Genomic DNA, 17,963 nt, shown 5'->3' with positions numbered 1-17,963 from the left:
CTGATCACACTGGAGTATCTCTTTGCCAGGCTAGTCTGCTTCTCTCTCTGGTGAGTTCCTCTTGATGTCTCAGTATTTGTGGAAGGGCACAAGGTAGTATGGGAATTGAATGAACCAAACTGACTTCATCTTGTGGCTCAGTTCTAGAGCTGGCCCAGTTCCCTTTCTATTCAATTACAGGGTTGGTCCAGTTTCTGTCTTGTGAGAAAATTTTTAATTGAGGCAATAATAAGAAAGCTTTATTGCATCCTTTGAATCTAAATTGTGTGGCTTGTAAGCTGTACCACTTCTACCTGTTGCTTAACCCTTAACTAAGGACCTAGGTTATGCTTACCAGAAACCCAGTCAAATCTGAAGATTAATGCAAGGGATTTTCTCACAATTATACATCTAAAGCAACCCATATATCTTATCTGAAAACTGGTCCCATATTAGTTAACCATTTATTGTTTCCATGTTCCTTTGACTGAATATAGACACCTGGGGGTGGGGGGAATGGTACATCTCTTTTTATGATTTTAGGTAATTGTTCCTGTTCTTTCTTCCTTCCCAACTTGGAAAGTCCCTAATTTTTCCTCCAATTAGAAATCAGATTATAAATTATGCATACTGGTTAACTGTTTTCATTTAATTAATTGGTCTTATTTTATTGATTGTTTTTAAGGCATAAAAATCTGTCTCCCCTTGTATTCAGGGTCCAGTGTCAAAGCTGAGGATGTCTGGTCTTGATTTGTTTTGCAATTGACATGCATTGCTTAATAAGTTAATATGCTCAGAAGCTCAAACCTTTGTTTCCTCAGTCATTTCATCTTTCATCTGCTAAAGTTTTGGCAAGTCATGCTGGGTAGAGTTAGTACTCCAAATCCCAGGACAGCATTTCAGAAAAACTCCTTGATGTCCTATGGTTACTGAGGGAATTTACCACAGAAGACTGCCCCCTAAGGTCAGACTCCTGTTCTCAATTCTTATTTCTTTTTCAAACTGAAACAAAGGTTTTTATCTAACTGATGAGAAGATTAGCAAAAAAAAAAAAATGGAAAAATGCATCAATACATTTAGTATGTCCCACTACATGAAACTATGGCTAATAGCTGAGGTGGTATATGGTTTGAACCTTTGCAATTAATTTAGGCACATCTTTCAGTCAGTTAATATATTGAAACTCAGGGCAAGTTATTCTCTTTTTGAGACTAAAAGGAGGCAAAAGTTATGTTCACTAGGTAATTAAACTAGATTTCTCTGTATCCAAAAGCCTTTAGCCTCTCAGCTAAAGGAGGAAGGTAAATGCCATTGGAAGTGAGGTGTATAATCTGGACACTGTATTACAGATCTGTTCAACCCCAATAATCACAAAATGAAGAAGGAAACCTGAAACTGCAGTACCCAATGACTTCTACCCTCCTGTATTGAGATACAAAGAAGTGTTATCACAAACACACACACCGCACAGGTTTGAAATCAACGTATAGATGAGGTAGTCTACCTAGATGGTCCCAATTTGAATACTACCAAGCCAAAGTAAGATTTAGGTTTAGATTTTAGATTAAGCTTCTCCCTCCCCCCAAAGTGGAATGATTTAGGATGAGGTTTTATATTAAAGATTAGGTTTTCCCACAGGAGTGGAAAAACTGGAAGGAGGTAAATACACAATAGTACTAAGTTAGTATAATAATAAGTACTAAGCTAGTACACTTAGAATTTGAATGGGATGAATTTACCCATAAAATGGATAATGTACTATGTACATTATATATAATGTGCATGAAATGGAAATAGCACATTAAAAATTTGAATTCAACAATATGTTGCTTTCAGGAAACATTATAAAAATGAGAGACATATACAAAGACAAAATAAAAGGCAGGAGTAGAATTTATTATGTTAAAAAAAAAAGCAGGGGTAATAATCATGATCTCAGACAATGTTAAAGTTAAAACAGTCTTGATCAAAAAAGAAAAGTAGGGAAACTCCACTATATGTCAACAATATTATTCAATATTGTTTTAGATCATTTAAAATAACTAGATGGTATAAAATACTTGAGAGTACATCTGTCAAAACAGGAACAGGAAATATATGAACATAAACATAAAATATTTTTATACAAATAAAGTCAGATCTGAATAACTGAAGTAATATTTATTATTCATGTGTAGGTAAAGTCAATATAATAAAAAATGACAATTTTACTTAACTATTCAATGACATCCTAATTAAATTAATAAAAAATACTTTTATTAAATTCTTTTTTAAAATAACAAAGTTTATTTGGAAGAACAAAAGGTCAGAAACTTCAAAGAAACCAGGGGAGGAAATGTAATGGAGGCAGATTCGGCAGTATCAGACTGCAAACTATATTTTAAGGTGAGAACATTATTGAAGTGTAAAATGGATGAATTGTATTATTTTAATTAAAATTTTCTGGTATAAATAAAACCAACATAGCCAAAAATAGAAGGAATGCAGAAAACTGGGTCAGAGGGGAATCTTTCATAGATGATTTCTCATATAGGATGTGATTGGATTGGAATCTTTCTGTGATGTAGGAAATGACGAGCTAGTTGATTTAGAAAAACATGGAAAGACTTGGACTTATGAAGGAAAACGCTATCCACCTTCAGAGAATGAGATAAGTAGAAATATGAATAGTAGTTTTACATATATATTTTAGTGTACATGTGTATACATGTGTATGTTTATAGATATTTATTTGCATATGTATACATGTATCCAATTAAATGAAGAGATGTATATGTACACACACACATACACACACACACACACACACACAAACCTCAGCATTTAATTGTAATCTTCTTTAAGGTAGGGGGAGGAGAAGAGGAAGGAAGGCAAAAAAATTAAGTAAAAGTCCACAGCAGAGAACAAAAAAAAACCTACAAGGAAGTAAAGAAAAGCTGGGTAGCTTTGGAAACAATGTGTAGTGCTTATAATATAGGTTTTCTTGAAATGAAAATTTATTGTTTTATGTTGAATCATCTCTTATGCTCTGCTGTGTACATGGCAATGTTCTTTTTTTTTTCTTTTCTCATTCTGTATTTGTTTAAAATAAATTTTAAAATTTACAGAGTTTAGGTAAAGATAAAAAAGTAAATGCTATATAAAAGTGGAAATTCTCTAAAGTCTCAGGTTCCTAATTTGATCTTATAGCTGTGTTATCAATAGGATTAGACCCATAAGGCTCAAGCTGGTTTTCATCACATAAGCTAGTTATTAGAAAACCAAATTTAAGAGATTGTACTAAACTGCATTAAGTCTTGATGGTGGCAGATTTTAGCAGAAGCAATCTCTACAAGTGATCTGGAACCAGAAATGCAGAGCCCCCTTCAGAGTTACCCTGAGAATGGGGCCTATTTCAGACTGTCCAAGAGAAGATATCCAAAGACCAGATGACTACATGGGACATCTGGGACATAAGACAAAATGTGATGATTTAAATCAGTGGTTCCTAAAGTGGGTGATATTATTCCCTGGGGGACACTGGAATGATCCAGCATGCAGTAGTAGCCTCAGGTGCAATTATACACTTAATCTGAGACTTCTCTTCTAGTCTGTAAGATTTCCAGGGAGGGACTGAGTAATGTTTTTTGGTTTTTTTTTTTAAAGGGGGTGGTAGGCCAAATAAGTTTGGGAACCTGTGATGGACATTGGGAGTGGGTTACTAAGATATAAGGAGACTTTATGTTATTTAATATTTATTATCATTAGGTTACCTTGATGACATGTAAATCTCCTCTCTCAAAATTAGTCCTTTGTGAGATCTCTAAGTAGTTTAATCTATAGTCTGACTTACATAACTTTGATTATGAATATATTTTTTAAAACCTTATAGATTTGGCTTATAGGTAAATAGTCTATGGATGGAGTAAGCTGGCCCTTCCCCATGAATCAAAAGAGAAATGGTAAAAATTGAGATTTCTTAACTCACAGACAATAAGGGGGTCAAACAACTGGTAAGAAAGAGAAAGCACGAGAACCTTTGATGACATTGGGTGCTCATAAACAGTTCTGGGGTCTAGTCCTAGGGCAGAAGAGCACTAGATCATTAGCAATCATGAACACAGGGTACAAGAGTCTCGGGCACAGTTCCAGGGTGGAAAAGAAGGCTTGAGATCACTCATAGACAAGAGCACAGGCCGAGAGAGCAATGACCACATCTCTCCTTAGATCATACCACCATGATGAACAAAAAAACTACATAGCTCCAGAGGTAGCTCTGAAAACAGCAGCAGAAGTTTGGGACAGTGCCCCTCAGCCCTGGGAACAGAGTACAACCTTAGCATAAAATGATAAATCAAGAAAAAGATTAGGAAAAAAAATGAGCAAAATAAAGAATCTAACAATAGAAATGAAGACACAAACTCAGAAGAAGAAAATGAAGCCAAAACAGCTAAATGAAAAGTTTCAAAGAAAAATGTGAATTGGTCATGGGTCCCAAAAGAATTCCTGGAAGAAGGAATGCAAGGATGGTTCAATATTAGGCAAACTATTAGTATAATTATTCGTATCAACAACATAATTAGCAGAAACCACATGATTATCTCAATAGATGCAGAAAAGGCTTTTGACAAAATACAACACACATTCCTATTACAAACACTAGAAAGTATAGGAATAAATGGAGTCTTCCTTAAAATAATAAGTAGCATAGGGGCAGCTAGGTGGTGCAGTAAATTAAAACACCAGTCCTGGAGTCAGGAGGACCTGAGTTCAAATCTAGCCTCAGACACATGACATACTTACTAGCCGTGTGACCTTGGGCAAGTCACTTAACCCCAATTGCCCTGACCCCTTTCAAAAAAAGAACAAAATAATAATAATAAGTAGCATCTATCCAAAACTATCAGCAAATACTATATGTAATGGGGATAAGATAGAAACATATCCAATAAGATCAGGGATGAAACAAGGATCTCCACTATCACCCCTCTTATTTAATTTGGTACTAGAAATGTTAGCAGTAGCAATAAGAGAAGAAAAAGAAATTGAAGGAATCAAATTAGACAAATAAGAGACTAAGCTATCACTCTTTGCAGATGACATGATGATATACTTATAGAATCCTATATAATCAAGTAAAAACTACTTGAGATAAATAAATTTGGCAAAGTTGCAGGATATAAAATAAAAATCCTCGGCATTCCTGTATATTTCTATATATCCAACAGCAAGATATAGAAAGAGAAATCTTATTTAAAGTTACTGTAGACATTATAAAATATTTGGGAATCTACCTGCCAAAACAAGCCCAGGAACTACATGAACACAATTACAAAACACTTTTCACACAAATAATGTCAGATCTAACTAATTGGAAAAACATCAATTGCTCATGGCTGGGTCGAGCTAATATAATAAAAATGAAAATTTTACCTAAATTAAATTATATATTTAGTGCCATACCAATCAAATTCCAAAAAAAATTACTTTATAGAGCTACAAAAAAATAGTATCAAAATTCATTTGGAAGAACAAAAGGCCCAGAATATCAAGGGAATTAATGAAAAGAAATGCTAGAGAAGGTGGCCTAGCTATACCAGATTTTAATCTGTACTATAAAGCAGCAGTCATCAAAACTACTTGGTACTGGCTGAGGAATAGAGCAGTGGATCAATGGAATAGATTGGGTACAGGAAACTCAGCAGTCAATGACTATAATAATCTACTCTGATAAACCCAAAGACCACAGTTTTGCAGATAGGAACTCACTATTTGACAAAAACTGCTGGGAAAACTGGAATATAATATGGCAGAAACTGGGCATAGACCAATATCTAACACCGTATACTAAAATCAAGTTGAAATGGGTGCATGATCTAGGTATAAAGGCTGATACTGTAAGCAATCTGGGAAAGCAAGGAATAGTTTACCTGTCAGATTTATGGAAAAGGGAAGATTTTATGACCAAACAAGAGTTAGAGAGCATTATAAAATGCAAAATGGATCATTTTGGTTACATTAAATTGAAAAGTTTCTGTTCAAACAAAGCCAATGTAACCAAGATTAAGAGGGAAGAGGAAAATTGGGAAAGAATTTTTACAACCAGTGTCCCTGATAAAGGCTTCATTTCTAAAATATACAGAGAATTGAATCAAATCTATAAGAATACAAGTTGGGGAGGCTAGGTGGCACAGTGAGTAAAGCGCTGGCCCCAGAGTCAGGAGGACCTGAGTTCAGTTCCAGCCTCAGACACTTAACACCCACACAAAAAACTAGCCGTGTAACCTTGGGCAAGTTACTTAATCGCAATTGCCCTCCAAAAGGCAAAAAAAAAAGAATACAAGTCATTCCCCAATTGATTGGTCAAAGGATATCACAGGCAGTCTTCAGAGGAAGAAATTAAAGATATCTGTAAGCATATGAAAAAATATATAGAGAAATGAGTCGAATCTATAAGAATACAAGTCATTGTCGAAATAATAAATGGTCAAAGGATATGAACAGGCAGTCTTCAGAGGAAAAAATACAAGATATCTATAAACATATGAAAAAATGCTCTAAATCACTATTGATTAGAGAAATGCAAATCAAAACAACTCTGAGGTACCACATCTCACCAGTCAGATTGGCTAAGATGACAAAACAGGAAAATGATAAATGCCAGAGAGGATGTGGGCAAATTGGAACACTCATGTATTGTTGCTGGAGTTGTGAACTGATTAAACCATCCTGGAGAACAACCTGGAACTATGACCAAAGGGCTATAAATAATTTTATACCCTTTGACCCAGCAATACCACTTCTAGGGTTGTATCCCAAAGAGATCATAGAAGTGGGAAAAAGACCCATATGTACAAAAATATTTATAGTAACTCTTTTTGTGGTGCAAAGGACTGGAAATCAAGGGGATGCCCATCCATTGGGGAATGGCTAAACAAGTTGTGGTATATGAATGTAATGTAATACTATTGTGCTATAAGAAACGAGGAGCAGATGGACTTCATAATTACCTGGAGAGGCTGATACAAACTGATGCTGAGTGAGAAGAGCAGAACCAGGAGAACTTTCTACACAATTATAGACACAATGTATGTGTGATGACCAACTTTGATAGACTGGACTCTTCTCAGCAATGCAAGGTTATAAGACAACTCCAAAAGACTCATGATGGCAAGAGATGTCCACATCCAGAGAAAGAACTACAGAGTTTGAATGCAGACTGAAGCAAACTACCAGCTCTCTTTCTTTTCCTTGTTTTGTTTTGTTTCCTGTTTCCCATTGTTCATTCCATCAGTTATAATCCTTCTTTACAACATGACTAATGTTTAATGTGAAGGTATTTGCAGATCCTATATTTGATTGCATGCTGCCATTGAGGTGGGGGGGGGAGGTAAGGGAGAGAGGAGGAGAAAATTTGAAACTCAAGGGATTGTGGAACTGAATCTTGTCAACTAAAAGTAAACAAATAAATTAATTTTTAAAAGAATTCCTGGAAGAGCTCAAGAATAGTTTTCAAAATAAAAAGAGGAAAAGGAAAAATTGGGCAAAGAAATTAAAGTAATGCAAGAAAATTACCAAAAGAGAGTGAACAGCTTGGAAAAAGAGGCACAAAAAATACTGAAGAAAATAACACCTTAAAAAACATGATTGGCCAAATGGTAAGAGATGTACAAAAATTTACTGAAGAAATAATTCCTTAAAAATTAATAAGAGATAATTTAAGAATTATTAAGACCCCACTATGGAAATATTTTGCATAGCTACACATGTACAACCTATATTGAATTGCTTATCTTCCCAGTAAGGATGGGTGACAAGGGAGGAAGGGAATGAATCTGGAATTCAAAGTTTTAAGATCAAATGTTTAAATATATATACTATTACTAACATTATTTTACATGTAACTGAGAAATAAGATATACAGGCACTGGGGCATAGAGATCCACTGTGCCCTACCAGAAAATCAGAGGGGGGATGGGAGAAGAAATGGGAGACAGCAAATTGGAGGAGGTGATATCCAGTGAGATCGCTATTTTGGGGTGGTGGGTAGGGGGGGAAGGGAACAAAATTTGTAACTCAAAATTTTGCAGAAATGAATGATGTAAACTAGAAGTTAATAAAGCATTTGATTAAAAAAAAGAATTATTAAGACCACCTGGAAGCCATGATTTTAAAAAGGCTAGACATCATATTTTAAGAAATTATCAAGGAAAGCTAGAAACAGAAGATAAAAGAGAAATTGAAAGAATTCACTGATCACCTCCTGAAAGAGGTTCTAAAATGAAAATTTCCAGCAATGTCATAGTCAAATTCCAGAGCTCCCAGGTCAAGGAGAAAATACTGCAAGCATCCAGAAAGAAACCATTCAAATATTGTGGAGCCACAATCAATATAAGACAAGATTGAACAGCTATTAAAGGACCAGATGGTTTAGCATATTAAAGGTTCAGAGGGCTTGGAATATGATATCCATAAAGTTAAGGAGCTAGGGTTACAACCAAGAATAAGTTAACCACCAAAACTGTGTATAAACTGTCAGAGGGAAAAAGACACTCAATGAAATAGAGAACTTTCAAGCGTTCCTGATTAAAAAATCCAAGCTGAATAGAAAATGTAACTTTCAAATATGACTCAAAAGAGGCATAAAACTGTAATGATCAAGGAGAAATCATAAGGGCTTCAATAAGGTGAAATTCTACATCCCTACATGGGAAGATGATTCTTATGACTCCTAAGAACTTTATCACTGTTAGAGCATGAGTGTACATGAAGTGTACATAAAGGGTATGGGTGTGAGGTGACTATAATGGGATGCTTTAAATAAAAATTAAGGAGCTGGAAAGGGGAATGCACTAGAAGAAAGGGGAATGGAGAGGCAGAATGGGGGAAATTACCTCAGAAAAGAGATGAAAAAGGTAGAGCTTTTACAGTGAAAGGGGAAATGGGGGGAAGGGTAATGTTATGTAATGCTTGAACCTTATTCTCATCAGAATTGGCTCACATACACATTCAATTGGGTATAGAAATCCACCTGACCCTATAGGGAAGGAGGAGCAGGAGGGTATAAGAAAAGAGGGGGATGTGATAGAAAAGAGGGCAGATTGAGGGAGGTTGCCACCTTGTCAGAAGCAAAACAGACTTTTGCCGAAGGACAGGGTAAAAGGAGAGAGAGAAAAAGACAAACATAAAATAAGATGGAAGGAAATACACCTAGTAATGATAACTTACCCACAAAAATGGAAGTGGATAGCAGAGTGTATTAATAATCAGAAACATACTTGAAGCTGAGGGACAAATACAGAGTAAAGGTAAGGAACTGGAATAGAATCTAATATGCTTCAGCTGAAGTAAAAAAAGCATAGATTTTTTATATCAGATTATAATATCAGATAGAACAAAAGTGAAAATGGATCTAATTAAGAGAACCATGTTTTGCTTTTTTTTATTCTTTTTCTTTTTAAACTCCCTGGCTGCTTCAGGCTAAAGACCTATGGATCAATACTAAAAGCCTAGTTATTTGGGGATGAAAAAGCAATCATCTTACTGAGATTTTGGTCTCTTTTTAAAAAATATTTATTTTTAATTTTCAATATTCACTTTCACACAATTTTGAGTTCCAAATTTTCTCCCTGTCTCTCCCCACCCCCCACCTTGAGACTGTATGCATTCTAATTACCCCTTCCACCAATCTGCTCTCCCTCCTATCCCCTCCCCCCTTCTCATTAATTCCTTCCTCTTCTACTTGCCTGTAGGGTAAGATAGATTTCTCTACCCCATTGCTTGTGTATCTTATTCCCCAGTTGCACATAAAAACAGTTTTTAACATTCATTTTAAAAACTTTGAGTTCCAAGTTTTCTCCTGTCCTCTCTCCCCACCAACCCTAATTGAGAAGGCAAGCAATTCAGGATAGGTTATACATATATAGTCATGCAAAACACATCATGATATGAAAGACTAAGTATATTTTCCTCTCTCCTAACCTGCCTTTATTCTATTCTCTCCTTTGACCTTGTCCTTCTCAAAAGTGTTTTATTCTGATTACTCCCTAGCCCATTCTGGCCTCCCTTCTATAACCTTCCCCCTTTATCCCCTTCCCCCCTACTTTTCTGTAGGATAAGATAGATTTCCATACCCAATTGAGTGTGTATGTTATTCCCTCCCTCAGCAAATCTGATAAAAGTAAGGTTCGTGCATTCCCTCTCACCTACACCCAGTTCCCCTACACTGTAAAAGCTTTTTCTTGCCTCTTATGTGAAATAATTTAGCCCATTCTACCTCTCCCTTTCTCCTTCTCCCAGTACATTCTTCCCTCACCCCTTAATTTTATTTTTTAGATATCATCTCTTCATATTCAACTCACTCTGTGCCCTCTGTTTATACATGCAGGTGTGGGTGGGTGTGTGTGTGTATATATATCTCCCCTCCAACTACCCTAATAGAGAGAAAGGTCTCATGAGTTTAAAATTCATCTTTCCATGTAGAAATGCAAACAGTTCAACTTTAATAAGACTCTTTTTATATCTCTTTCCTCTTTACCTTTTCATGTTTCTCTTGAGTCTTATATTTGACGGTAAATTTTTCTCTTTCGCTCTGGTTTTTTCTCAAGAATGCACTAAATTCCTCTATGTCATTGAATATCAATTTTCCCCTCATTGATTACACTCAGTTTCACTGGGTAGGTGATTCTTGGTTTTAATCCTAGCTCCTTTGACCTTTGGAATATTTATATTCCCTGATGTAGATCTGATCTCTTGATGTAGAAGCTGCTAAGTCTTATGTTATCCTGATTGTGGTGCCACAATACATAATTGTTTCTTTCTGGCTGCTAGTAAATATTTTCTCCTTGACCTGAGAACTCTGGAATTTACTATAATATTCCTGGCAGTTTTTCTTTTGGGTTCTCTTTCAGGAGGTGATTGGTGGATTCTTTCAATATCTATTTTACCCTCTGGTTCCAGAATATCAGGGAAGTTTTCCCTGGTAATTTCTTGAGAGATGTTATCAAGTCTCTTTTTTTGATTCATGTCTCTCAGGGAGTCCAATAATTTTAAAATTATCTCTCCTGGATCTATTTTCCAGCTCAGCTGCCTTTCCAATGAAATATTTCACAATTTTCTATGTTTTCATTATTTTGGTTTTGTTTTATAATATCTTGATTTCTCATAGTCATTAGCTTCCTTTGTTCTGTGAGTGACCATAAGGACTCTTTTCTGCACCTGGAATTCTGAGGAAGGTTCCCTCTCCACTGGTGCTTTCACAAGCTCCGCTATGCCAGTGCTCCTTGCCCCAGGACTACCACCTAGAATTGGAACCCAGATCCAAGCATGGGCAAAGCAAAAGAATCCTGCCTCAGCACCAGCAAAGAGGCCCCACTAATCTCCTTTTGATCAGTTGTTCCATCCCCTTACCATCTGTGGGCTGAAAGCTCTGGAAGCAGCCAATGCTGTTACCACTGCCCCCACAGCCATTGCCACCAGCCTGTGGCTGTGCTGGGGCTGGACTGCGCTCCTCTCTCACCCAGGTTCAACGGACCTTTCCTACTGACCTTTTAAGTTGTCTTTGGCATTTGTGGGTTGAAAAGTCTGAAAACCTTGACAGCTGCCTACAATTCAGTTCCCTGAGGTCTGCTCTGTGTTTCCTGAGGCCTGTCTGTGTTGACATGGCTTGTACTGGACTGCGTTCCTCTCCCAGCCCAGTTCAAGAGACCTTTGCTGTTGACCTTCCAGGTTGTCCTGGGCTGTATATTTGTGTCACTCTGTCTTTTTGTGGGCTCTACCACTCTAGAGTTGGTTTAGAGTCATTTTTACTATTTTGGAGGGGTTTGGTGGAGGTCTCAAGCAAGTCCCTATCTTTACTCCACCATCTTGGCTCCACTCCCCACATTTTGCTTTACAGTAGCTCTTTTTGTGGTGGCAAATAACTGGAAACTGAGGTGATGTCCAATTGAGAAATGGCTGAACAAGTTATGGTATATAACTGTGATTATGCTGTACTTACTATAAATCCAATCCTCTTCTTCCCATCTTGACTCCTTAGAAATTCAACTCTACACTATCCTCTTCTCTCGAATTCCTAGTCTCCTTATTGTATAGCCAATTATGCCCAGCAAAGCTTCGGCCTTGGATCACACTGACCACTTGTTGCCTTCCTGTCTACATATGTGCTGCTGAATGAAGGTGGAGAAAATCACCCAACTGTCCACTGCACGTTTATGTTACATAGAATCAACTGTGTCCTCACTGTGGTTAAATAATAATGTTATGCCTACGTGCTCTCTACCATGGTTCTTCCAAACCTTCTAATCCCTCCTCAAAGCTCTCCCTCCCCTATCTCCACTGAGAACCTTGTGTCATATTTTACAGAAAAAAATGGAAGCCTTCTGCCACAAACTCCCTCTTTTTACCTCCTATCACTCTGCCTTCACCTCCCCCACTCCTGCCTTCTCACCCATCACTTCTTCAGTCCAGTGACAATGGCCTCCTGGCTGTTTCATGGATCAAACGTTCCATCCTTTGGTTCTGGGCATTTTCTCTGGCTATGCTCTCTCCCTTCTCTGCTCTGACGACTAAACTCCCTGGCTTTAAGTTCCAACTAAAATCCAAGCGTCTACAAGAAACCTTTCAGGGTCCTTATTAATTCCAGTGCTTCCCCTCCTTATAATTATTCCCTATTCATCCTGCATCTAGCTTGTTTTATACATGATTGTTTACATGTTGTCTCCCCACATTGGACTGTAAGCTCCTTGAAGGGAGAAGCTGTCTTTTGCCTTTTTTCTTTTTTTGGATCCCCAGTACTTAACACAGTGACTGGCACGTGGTAGGATCTTGATAAATTTTTATTGAACTGAATTAAATTGAAATACTAGCAGGAAATTGTAGCAATATGTTACAAAAGTCAAACACAATAACCAGGTGGAATTCGTACCAGGACTACAGGGCTGGTTCAATAACAGGAAAATCATAAGCATAGATGACCATATCAATAACAAAAACAACAAAAATAATATGATTATATCAGTTGATGAAGAAAAACCTTTTGACACTAGAAAACAATAAAGTTTATAAACATAAATGACAATTTTCTTAAAATAAGTATTATGTATCTGAACATTATCTGTAATGGGGACAAACTAGAAGCTTCCCAATAAGATCAGGTTAAAAGAGGGATGTACATTATCACCATATTATTCAATACTCTATTAGAAATGCTAACTATATAAGTAAGACAAGAAAAGGAAATTGGAGGACTAAGAATAAGCAATAAGGGGGAAAACGATCACTTTTTGCAGATGACATGATGGTATATTTAGAGAAAAGGGAATCAACTGAAAATTAGTTGAAACAACTTTAGCAAAATTGCAGGATTTAAATTAAAGCCACATACATCATCAGGTTTTCTGTATATTACCAAGAAGCCCAGCAGGAAGAGAGAGAGAAATTCCATTTTAAATAACTACAAACAACATAAAATACTTGGGAGTCCGCCTGCCAAAACAAACTCAAGAGCTATAGCAAGAGAATGATAAAATACTTCTCACACAAATAAAGAGAGATTAAATACTTGTAAAAATACCAATTTCTCATGGGTAAACCAAGCCAATATATTAAAGATGACAATACTACCTAAATTAATTTACTTACTCAGTGTCACAAACTACCAAAAATTGTTTCTTAGAGCTAGAAAAAAATATTTCCAATAAATGGCCTCACCTTGAATGCTTCATGATAAACATAATAAATACTACCTCGTGACAAAATTCCATGATTCAATAAGTTAAGAAAAAAGCATATGAGTAAAATATACTTCAATGTCTATAAATTTCCTGTGGCATAGATTGTTTTGCATGAGATCTATATTCAGAATTGTAATTTTAAAGGCATTTTCAAAATCGAGAAATCAAATAAAATCTTCCAGAAAGTGAAAACAAATCTCACCTGTATTTTGTGCAAGAAGAGTTGTGATCTGAAGGAGCTGTTGGCTTAAGAGAAATTTGTGGTGAGACCTGAGCCGACAGCAAAAATCCGAAAGCGAGGATAATGAGCGCCACAGAAGTGCCTAAAATAATGATAAAAATCAATTATGCTTCACAGAAGGGTAGAGAATGTCCTACAATATTGTGCTCAATTTGCTGTAACACATCTGTTATAAAATACATTGAACTAACCTGCATAGAACAAAAAGCATGTTCCCTAAGATGTCCACAGTATAAATTTTAGACAATAACCTGGTATCATACTTTGAACTATGGCAAGTGCTCCATTCAGCTCTATTCCTGATTCTAAATAATAAATTGAAAGTAAAAAATTAAAACCATTAACTGAAGACAGACATATGGTACAGATTAATAAAGGTGGTTTGTTTCAAAGATAATTCACTTCAAAAAACACTTATCAAGTAAGGAACCTGCTCATGCCAGGTACTGTGCCAAGCATTACAGATGCAAAGATAAAAAAAAAATGACAGCCCCTGACAGTACAAGACTTAAGATCTAATGTAAACACACCAAAAAAGCCTATAAAAAACCCCACTACGAGATGGAAATATGATGGAGAAAAGGAAATATTCAGACAATGTGCTCAAGTTGAGGAGGGAGACACCATTATGACTGCCAAGAATTGCACCAGAGTGGAACCTTATAAAGGAAGATAAGGATTTTTGTAGGTAGAGATTCACAGGAACTATGATCTAGGGCTAGGAAAGCATCTCAACACTTGAGAGGTGAAATAGCGAATATAAAAACAAAATGACAACCCACAAACACTAAATGCTTTATCAGTTATATTAAAGTATTATTATTATTAAGAACTTAACTTGTGAGCCATGATAGAGGTCCTAGAGAAAGGTCTGTAACAACTAACATGAGATCAATTGAGATAATAACTTTGCCAATTTTAAGGTGCTGTATAAATATTAACTATCATTATCCTCATTATTAATATGAGAATATCTCAACATAATAGTAAAAACACATTTAAATTAACATATATTTATCTTTCACTTCTATATTTTGGGTAGAGTTTTCTATTTGAGAATATGAAAAATGGCAGCTATTCATTTCAACTAAGGTGTTCCTATCAGTTCCTGTTAACAAAGTCCTAAATGAGGTAAGTGGTTTGTTATATACCAACTGCATGGTTGCAAATAGAAAAATTATGTGGAAAATAGAAAAAAAAAGTAGGAAATAGGAAAAGGGAATGAAGAATATAAGTTTATAATGATGTGGTTTATTTTAAAGCAATGGAGAGTCAGTGAAGAAACCCTAAAAAAAAAATGGAATATTCTGGAGGTGGCTTATGGAGATTATCTGTACATGGTAAGACTAATCACTTGCAACCTGGAAAGAATATATGAGTAAAGAAGTTTTTTATCTGATAATCAGTATACTCGCACAAATTTTTGCTGAAGAAATATCTGGAGGAATCAAAATTTTTAAATAAGAAGAATGAGACTCTAAGATGACCCTTATAGTGTTTCTGAGAACAGACAGACACTGGTCTCCGAAGTGGGACAAAAGGTTGATGCTATGTGTTAGAAGATCATGGGCTTTAGAGCTGTAAGGGTTAGATATTATTTATTAGATATTATTTAGCCCAACTCTTTCAGTTTTACGTTGGGAAACTGAGGCCTGGAGAGGTAAAATTCACACCAGCAAAAAAGTACCAGAGCCAGGATCTGAGACCAAGTTTTCTTCTCTGAATTTAAAGTACTCTTTTCATTAAATCTTATTCCTCCCTTGAATAAAAACCATACTTACAAGTATTTCAGAGATTCTCAAAATACTCTGAAGCCCCCAAAAGTAGGTAATGGACAAAAAGAGATTTGAAAAAACTGAGACAGTAACAGTTCAGCTATTACAAGTGCCTCCAGTCTTTTCTTAACCTCCTGTCCTTTTCACATTATTAAGTCTATCAATAAAGTATTCTCACCTATTCTGATTTTTGGTGGGGTAGGGGGCAATCAGAATTAAGTGACTTGCTCAGGATAACACAGCTAGTAAGTATCTCAGGCCATGTTTGAACTCAGGTCCTCCTGACTCCAGAGTCAGTGCTCAATCTACTGCACTATCCAGCTGCCCCAAACATATATATTCCAAAATATTTTCAGTTCAGTGTATTATGAGATCAAGTACTTTGGCATAAATTATAGCATGCTATAGTGGAAGAATGCTTGAGTAAAAATAAGAAACCCTGATTTATTTATACTAGTTCCACCATTTATTAGGTATATTACCATAGCAAAGTCAACAAATTTCTGAGTCTCAATTTCCTGATTTCCAAAATGGGAATCATAATATATTTTCTCAGTCTCAATTCCCCTTAACCACCCTGCAACTTTTGAGACTGTTGTCCAAGTTCTCTTTCTGGATACATTCTATTCCCTTGGTTTCAGATTTTTGATTCTTTTCTCACCAACCATTTGTAATGGTAATGGTAATTTAGCCTAAGGGAATTTGCTTACCTGCTTTGAGAATATACTCTGCCTCCTCATAGACTGAGTGTAATCACATGGATCTTGTGGTGGGAGGAGTTTGATCAAGGGTGGAGCAGAACCCACAGCAAGCTGGGAGTCAGAGGTAGCTAGAGTGGGAGGAGAAGAGGATGTGTCCTGGGGAGTCATTTGGGCTTGTGAGTAAATATTGGTTTATGGGAAGGCTAAAGGATGATGTGGCCCTCTGTTCTGTTGTAGCTTATTAACTTCTTTGATACTATCAGGCACTCATCTTACTGGTTTTGGAATTTGGTTTTCTGGTATCTGAGTAAATGTTTTGCTTCTGTCTTCTATAGGAAGAGTGTGTTATATCTTGCAAGTAAGCATCATGTAGGTATATTTATAGTGATCATGGGCACTGTACATATTTCATTGGTGCTACATTTGGTGACAGGGATGGGATCACAAAGTATCAGACCTCTATCTGGAGGCAGAAGGGATTGAGAAGAAGAAATGGCTATCTCAGGATGGAAAGATCTACCTTATGCCTCCCTGGCAAGGAAGTAGTCTAAAACTACAGGGCTTTATGAAAACAGGGAATTGAGGTTACAGCAGGGAGAAGCTAAAGATTTTAAAATATGTTTGCAAAGAATACCCATAAAACCTGGGAGAGAGCTGGAGGCAATGTGTAGGAGCGGCTGGGTTTTACTAACAGGTTACTGTATTCTGTGTAAGAGTAGAGACAGTCTCTTATAAGAGAAAACTCTAATGCAAAGGAACTGGCTGTGTTCCAGCATTCTGACCCTCCTTTAGAAGAGCAAGCTGGAGGGTCTCCAGTGGTAGAGGAGAGGGTTGTTACGAATTTAGCTCAGAAAAAGAAGCAAAAATGTAACAGAAGGAAAATTCATACAGTCTTGGGAGAGACTGAGTCTAGTTGCTGTGATAACCTTGTTTCATGACCAAGCTTTTACAAGGGCATAAGCTCACCCCATACTGAGAAGAAAGAAGGAGAATCAGGGAGGCCAAACAGAGTTCGGGAAGAAAACTGAGAATTGCACACAATAGGAGAATACTGATAAATTAAGTAGATTCACCCAAAAGACGGGAGACAGACCTTGGTACTCACTTAGAGACTACATGAGAAAGTTGAGAGAAGTAATGAAAACTGCTTTCATGTTTGGAGATGCAGATACGTACCATGAAATCCCCTTAGCAGTTCCTCATAGAAATATCATGGTGAAGACAGCTCCTTCTGATTATAAGCACCTACTTTTGACTCTACTAATTGGTGAAATAGGGAACCTTCTTTCAGAGGTGCTGGATAGGATTTCACAGCTAAGTGACTTGGGGGAATGGGGAAAAGATAAATTTTCTTGAGAGAGAAAAGTAAATGACCAGAGGATTCAAAGTGAGAATAGATTGACAAGGAAAAGAATTGTTTACTGCTCTGTTGAGAGAAGGGGTTGATTTTGGGGAAATGGATGGTATTCCAGCTAATGAACTATATAAAATGTACCATGATAAGGGGCTGTAATGGAAATGCAAACTTAAAGATCTTCCCTGCCCCTAGGCTAGA

General features: G+C 36.5%; 1 protein-coding gene across 4 annotated transcripts in view; it reads right to left on the bottom strand.

The window, feature by feature from the left end:
* The window catches only part of SLC2A13 (solute carrier family 2 member 13), a 215,003-nt gene that overhangs the window by 66,612 nt on the left and 130,428 nt on the right, over nucleotides 1-17,963 (bottom strand). For all 4 annotated transcript variants that reach the window (XM_069102895.1, XM_069102893.1, XM_069102894.1 and 1 more), the window contains exon 6: nucleotides 13,894-14,014. In XM_069102895.1, the coding sequence (XP_068958996.1) occupies nucleotides 13,894-14,014 (121 nt within the window). The remainder of the gene's footprint in view (nucleotides 1-13,893; nucleotides 14,015-17,963) is intronic.

The sequence above is a fragment of the Petaurus breviceps genome, unplaced genomic scaffold (genome assembly GCF_028583685.1).
Source record: "Petaurus breviceps papuanus isolate PSGF00001 unplaced genomic scaffold, PetGlider_PUasm1.0 558, whole genome shotgun sequence".
Classification (NCBI taxonomy): Eukaryota; Metazoa; Chordata; class Mammalia; order Diprotodontia; family Petauridae; genus Petaurus; species Petaurus breviceps.
The sequence above is the reverse complement of the archived record's forward strand: the minus strand, read 5'-3'. Positions and strand labels throughout refer to the sequence as shown.